The 6,000-nt window shown below is 46.1% G+C and overlaps 1 protein-coding gene and 1 non-coding gene across 2 annotated transcripts; both read right to left on the bottom strand.

Annotated features, from left to right (window-relative positions):
• Nucleotides 1-242: 242 nt before the first annotated feature.
• On the bottom strand, nucleotides 243-2,989 carry RPL37 (ribosomal protein L37). The gene is made up of 4 exons (XM_037374273.1): nucleotides 2,902-2,989; nucleotides 2,037-2,172; nucleotides 1,660-1,744; nucleotides 243-359 (listed from the first exon to the last, which is right to left on the bottom strand). The coding sequence occupies exons 1-4, from the start codon at nucleotides 2,902-2,904 to the stop codon at nucleotides 290-292; spliced, it is 294 nt and encodes a 97-aa protein (XP_037230170.1). The 5' UTR covers nucleotides 2,905-2,989; the 3' UTR covers nucleotides 243-289.
• On the bottom strand, nucleotides 461-542 carry LOC119141947. Its single transcript, XR_005102102.1, has one exon. It is a non-coding gene; the product is annotated as a small nucleolar RNA SNORD72 (small nucleolar RNA).
• Nucleotides 2,990-6,000: the final 3,011 nt, after the last annotated feature.

Here is a 6,000-nt window from a genome sequence, read left to right as displayed (position 1 = left end):
GGGCAAGTCCATAGTGCCAATATTCCCTTCCTCTTGCAGCTAAGCTCTTTTGAGTAACACGCACAAGCCTCTTTAAGTGCAACACAGAGATAACGGTCCTTTTCAAGGAAAAGGTGGTATCAAATGAAAAGTCAATTAAAAAATTGCTTGTAATGAGGTGCTTCAAAGCATTAAAAACTGTGTGTAAATACATGTATTTTCAGAATTCCTGCATTTCACTGAAGTAAAACATGCACACAAAGTGACACGTCCTGGGTAAGACCATTTATTTTAACAAACAGATGAGCCTTTATGATGAACTGGAGGCCGCAACAGCTGCTCTCTTGGGCTTCGGTGTAGTTCCCTCACGGAATCCATTCCTGCAAGTAGAAATATGGTTACCACTTCTAGAAAGGATGATCACTGCTCCAGGTTATTTTCTGACAACTAATGTTTTAGATCAAGTTCACCAGCTTCTTCCAGCTTATCTCAGTAATGCACTGAAATCACCATGGAGTTGGTATGTCCAGACATTTTTAATAAACATCTTTTATTAATAAATGTTTGGAATAAGCAGTGTGGGTTTTGCTCTCTTCTGCTGCAGTTTGATTTCTTCAAACAGGAAGATTTCAGTAACTGAGTGAACACGGCCAGACTGCATCACACACACTACACCTGCTGGAGGCACTCCTTACTTTATGTTCCTATTAAGCAACTCAGCAAAAGATCTCATGTTTGTGAAGCACAAGTTCATTTCTTACAGAAATCCTCTGTGCTTTCAACCATAGGTTAAGACAGGTGTGACAAAATAAGGGTCTGCACCAAGTTCCCTTTTGGATGTAACATTTCTATTCAACAACACCAGTGGAAAGCAGGCCGCTGTTGCACACTCTAAGGCATTTTCTGGCCACTGCTGATTAAGACTGTGCTCACCAAAACAGATGAATGGATCCCTCAGCTACACTCAGGTCTGGGTCTTAAGACTCCTACTTTTCGCTATTAAATCCCATCTACATTTTCATGACAAGACCCTTTCATTACTTGGTATTTTCCATCCAGATTTCTCATTTATTAGGCCAGAAGATACAGAGCTCAGTTTTAGAACATGGAGGTCATTACAAAGGAGTAAGTTTAACAGCACAATATCCTCACCATTGCCTTCTAAATACAAGTAAGAGCTTTGTAACAAGTTTTAGAAACCTGTGATGTTATACATACTTACTACTAACTGAATTCCAAATAAGAGAGCTACTACTGAAGTTATTCTAGTCCTGACTTTTGTTTTTGTGGGCAAAAGGGGACTGGAATGCATTTCAAGACTTGTCTCTTACAAAAACCCACACTTGAGCACAACTGACAATTTAACAGACTCACAAACACATGCAATACTACACAAAGCGTATCTTTCTAAATGTGGGCATTTTATTACAATAACCTGTGCTCTGTACTATCTACACTTAAGAGAATCAGAGCTTATTATACAACCTATGTCTTAACAGTAAATGAGCTTTTTTTTATCCTCAAATAATACGCAGCCACTGATATAAAGCATCATTTCATTATATATTTAAGAGTTTCATACCACATTAAGCGTATGCTAACTCTGAATGATGTATTTTCTAATGTAGTGATATCTATGCAGGATTTCACACCACACTAGCTTGTAATAAAATATTATACCTGAATCGACGGTAGACCTTTTTCAGGTGCCTCATGCGACCAGTACCAGTGGTGTTGCGTCTTTTAGCCTTTGCGCTCCAGTTATCTAAAACATACAAGTTACTTTTACTCATCCGCACCAAATAATTAAGTTGCACATTACAGTTGTACAGCACAATTATTCAATCTGAGAGAAGAAAAAAAAATCATAAATTAAGCAGATTTCTGTGTAGTAATACCGAATGTTGGAATATAGTTAAATATGCATTAATTTTTAAAAAAGCTCCAAACACTGCAAGATGACACAGTATTCCTCCTTGGCTGGAAAAAGTCAAGACTACCAGAAAAGCAAAAACTCACAAATTTTTAAAAAGTCAGTTAAAAAGTTTGTTACTTACACTTTCTCTTACGCTTAGCAGGGTAACCACATTTCCCACAGGTAGATTTCTGCAGATGGTACGCCTTGGATCCACATCGACGACACAATGTGTGCGTCTTATTTCGCCGCTTACCAAATGACGAGGTACCCTTCGTCTGAAAAGCATTTTAAGACACAGCATGTTGAAAATGTCGAACACCTACCCATCACGTAACTGAAAGAAAAATTAGCTTACAAAAAAATACATACAAATCCAGTAAGCCGAATAAACACGTCAGACGCATACTGAACTCCGAAACATCTACCCAGTTTCGCCTACAGGTCGCCTCCATTTTTATAAATCATTCCCTTGCGCCTCCTGTTGCCCTTCCACCCCACCCGCCGCCCTATGCCGGAATATCACGAACACACCGCGCGGTTATCTCCAGCTCCCTTCCCATCTCCCCCAGACTCATCGCTAACAACCAGTAAAACTGCTCCTTCCTGTAGAAGCAGAGCAGCCGCACTCACCGCAGAAGCCTTCCTTTGGAAGCCCCTCTTGCCACGTTACCGCGCGGCTGCTTCGGCCACGGGGAGAGCGCCGGCCCGGCCCGCAGCAAGCACGTAGCAGACCCCGGCTGCGCCCGGGCGGCGGCACGGCCCCGCACCCCACCGCAGCCTGCCCTCCCCGCCCGGAACGAGCCGAGCCGAGCCGCGCCGCGCCACGCCCGCACCCGAGCCCCCGCCGCCAGGCCCTCAGGCCCCGGCCCCGCTGTCCCGCCGCCGAGCGCGGCCGCAGCAGAGCGCAGGGCTCCCCCGCGCCCCAGGCAAGACCCGCGGCACCGCAGGGCCGGGCGCGGAGGCGGATGGCCGCGGATACCCAGCACCCGCTCCCGAGCCCTCACCATCTTCTCCGGCCGCCCGCACCAAAGAGACCGAGCCCCGCCCCGCTTCCGCCACGGCCCGGCAACCGCTTCCGGGGGATGACGTCACGTCCGCTCCCGCGCGGCGCGGCGGCGGCCGGGCTGCGCACGCGCGGCCCCTGCGTGCGGTGGCTCGGGCACGGAAAGCGGCGGCGTGCGGCGTGGCACCACGGCAGAGCCGGTGTGTGGGGTGTCGCAGTGTGCCCTACGCTGTGGCCCCGCGGCTCCCGGGGGTAACGGCTGAGGCGTAAATAGTCTCTGCCGGGTGAAGGAAGGGCTCCGTGCACGTAGGCTGCCGTGCTGTCCTCTGCAGGCGTGCAGCAAGCCAGGCCTACACACTGAGGGGAGACGCTGCTTTATTGCAGAGCCCGGCAAGTCTGGGTGCTGGGCAACACAGCCAGCATGCCGCAGTACAAAGTTACGAACGTACCCAAAACGTTACTGCACTTTCGTTGCCCAGAGGGGAGGTCCATACAGATGATTTGGCACACATCTGCATATCCATTACCTATAGCATGCTCTCTGAGGAAGGGTCTGAGTGGGCCTGGGACCTTCCCTTAGGGGTGTGATTTTTTGTATTACAATGAGGATAGTTCACTCCCAGGGCAGGCTGAAGGCCGTCGGTGCTGACTCATGAGTTTAACGTGACCACGATAGTCTTAAGTGTGCATGGCCTCCATCACAGAGACAGCATGCTCTTTGTTCTGTCTTTCCCGAGGCTGACCCCCTTCACTAGAAGCCCCTTCATTTGTCATTCTTGACAGCTCTAGAGGGTCAGCTTGACCTAAACTCTGTGCACATATAGTTAAAGACTAAATCAGAGTTCAAGAATTCTGGTGTTTAGACAGCAATGCTGGCACGTAATTTTTAATTCCAGTGCTGCTGCTCTGCAGTAGTGCATGTGCTGCTCTTCGGAGGTGCCTACAGCTGCGCTTCAGATTGCAGAGTCAAGCCCTAGCCCTACTTACAACTTCAGTGAAAATTACTCTAATGAATGAATGAAATCTAGGGACAAGGTACTCTTGGCTGTAATACATACTTTTGAAGTGAACTGCCTTAAAAAATAGGCAGCTCTCCTGCTGTCTCCTTGTCTGTGACCCCATCCTGGCCGCCCCATGGTAGGGGCCAGTCTGCCTGCAGTTAAAAGCACCATAATGGACACTGTTAATGCAAAGTCAGGTTTTATTCATTTAAATTCTCACATGCCAGGTGACCACACATCTTCAGTAGACTCACAATCTACACACAGTTTTATCTTGGAAGCGTTAATTTGGGGGAAATAACATGGACAGAGAGAAACTGAAGAAAGTTGTGTTTCTTATCCCCAGTTCAACACCTTGTCCTGTCAAAGTCAGAAGTTGATGATAAAACCAGTTTATTTATCCTTGATTGTAGAAGTATACAACCTTGTCTAACAGCTCTTGATAAAAGTATGTATTTCTTTGGCAGGCTAGTTCTCATTCATTCTGCTTCTTGTTTACTGAATAAAAATGCAGTTATTCCAAAATACATTTCTCTGGACCTGCCGCATGCCTGTAAACTGTGAGCTCTGCCACAATGAATGTGTGGACAGTTGAACCCCTGTAACATGGAGCTCATTGTCCAGAAAAAGAGATCATCCCATGGCACAATCCCCAAAGCAGTGAAGCTGTGTCTGCTGCATTTTCACTCCTGGACAAATCAGCCTTGTATGGTTATCTCAGTGTTAATTTATCTCACTTGTTTCCTGAGTGTGGCCTCTCCCTGAATTCCTTTCCTGCTAATTTATGTGCTGGGAGGCTTTTGACCTCTGCTAATGTTAAGGGAAGGGGCAAAAAGCCATTTTGACTTTAGCAGCATTGTTTCCAGACACACAAAGGTGTGGCCCTGGCTGTTCACTGAGCTTCTTCATTTTGGTTGGCAATTTCTATCACCGAAGGAACACCTAAGGCAGAGGTGTTTGCTCACATTCATTTTACTTCACCTGAAAATCCAGGCATTTAGTCCATCCATGATGCCACTGTTAAAGGAGAGAGACAAATGGTTCCAGAGGGTAAATCGTCCCATCTTAAATTTGGTGTCTAAAGTAGGCTGGAAAATCATCCTTGCAAGGAACCCTTTTCCTTCCATTAGGCTAGGCACATATGTGACTGGTTTTAGGTAAAATTAATTTTGCCCTGATTGACTTAATGAAAATATTTTAATAACAGTTCTGTCTTGCCAATAATCAAAAGAGAAAACTCAGTCTCCTATGGATGAAACGCCACAGAAAACCTGATTAGCTCAAACAGTATGAATACATGCTACAGACCGGGCCGGAATCATATTTCTCCCAGCAACCTTGCTGTGTGGCATTTGACTGCTGTCTCCTTTCCTCATTCTTTCTTGTTAGATCTCAGAAATCTGGAAGATGCTGTGAAGACATTGGACAGATGCCATGGCAACAGCCTCCAAAGGAAGTATGTTGGTTTGGCTGCCTGAAAGGATATACTGCTGGAGGGATTATTCTTGTCCGTTGTGCGATAAAAATAATCTTGTTCATTTACATGTCTTTAAACCTGTTAGGATAGAAAGATTTTTGGTATTGTAATGCAGTAGTCTTTAGTATTCAGGAACATTGGATACTTTTAGGGTGGAGAATGGGCAGAACTGTGGCTGACCCAGTACCATCTCAGAAGCTCTTAGCCCCCATGCGGGTCGCAGATGAGGATAGAGTTCAGCACCCACAGTGAACTCCAGCCTGCTCAAACCCCACAGACTCCTGTACTGGCAGTTGCTGAGTGGCATAGCCTAAATTCAGCACTGGCTAATTTACCCTTCTTCTTTGATGCATAAAGAAGTAGTTAAAAATCTAGAAGGCAAAATGCCTGGATTTCAGCACTGTCTTTTTAATGTCGGAAATAGTCTGTCACTGCAGCTGGTGTCCCATCACAGTTTCCGCACTGTAGAGGAATTTTTAAAGGACCAAGGACATATGTTACCATTGTCCAAGTTGGACAACCCAGGCCTGTTAGTTGAAGCTGCAGAGCAACTTTAAATTGTCCTTGGAACAAGCAATGTGAGAAAGAAAACAAGCTATGCACAACCAAGAAGCCAGGTGCA

The sequence above is a fragment of the Falco rusticolus genome, chromosome Z, assembly GCF_015220075.1.
Source record: "Falco rusticolus isolate bFalRus1 chromosome Z, bFalRus1.pri, whole genome shotgun sequence".
Lineage (NCBI taxonomy): Eukaryota > Metazoa > Chordata > Aves > Falconiformes > Falconidae > Falco > Falco rusticolus.
Note: the sequence above shows the minus strand (reverse complement) of the source record. Positions and strands in the feature narration are given on the sequence as shown.

What these genes read in the sequence shown, in the direction of transcription:
- RPL37 (XM_037374273.1), bottom strand. An exon ending in TGCTAAGCGTAAGAGAAAGT is followed by an intron (nt 1,745 to 2,036) that starts GTAAGTAACAAA and finishes TGTATGTTTTAG; the next exon opens with ATAACTGGAGCGCAAAGGCT. An exon ending in AAGGTCTACCGTCGATTCAG is followed by an intron (nt 360 to 1,659) that starts GTATAATATTTT and finishes TTCTACTTGCAG; the next exon opens with GAATGGATTCCGTGAGGGAA.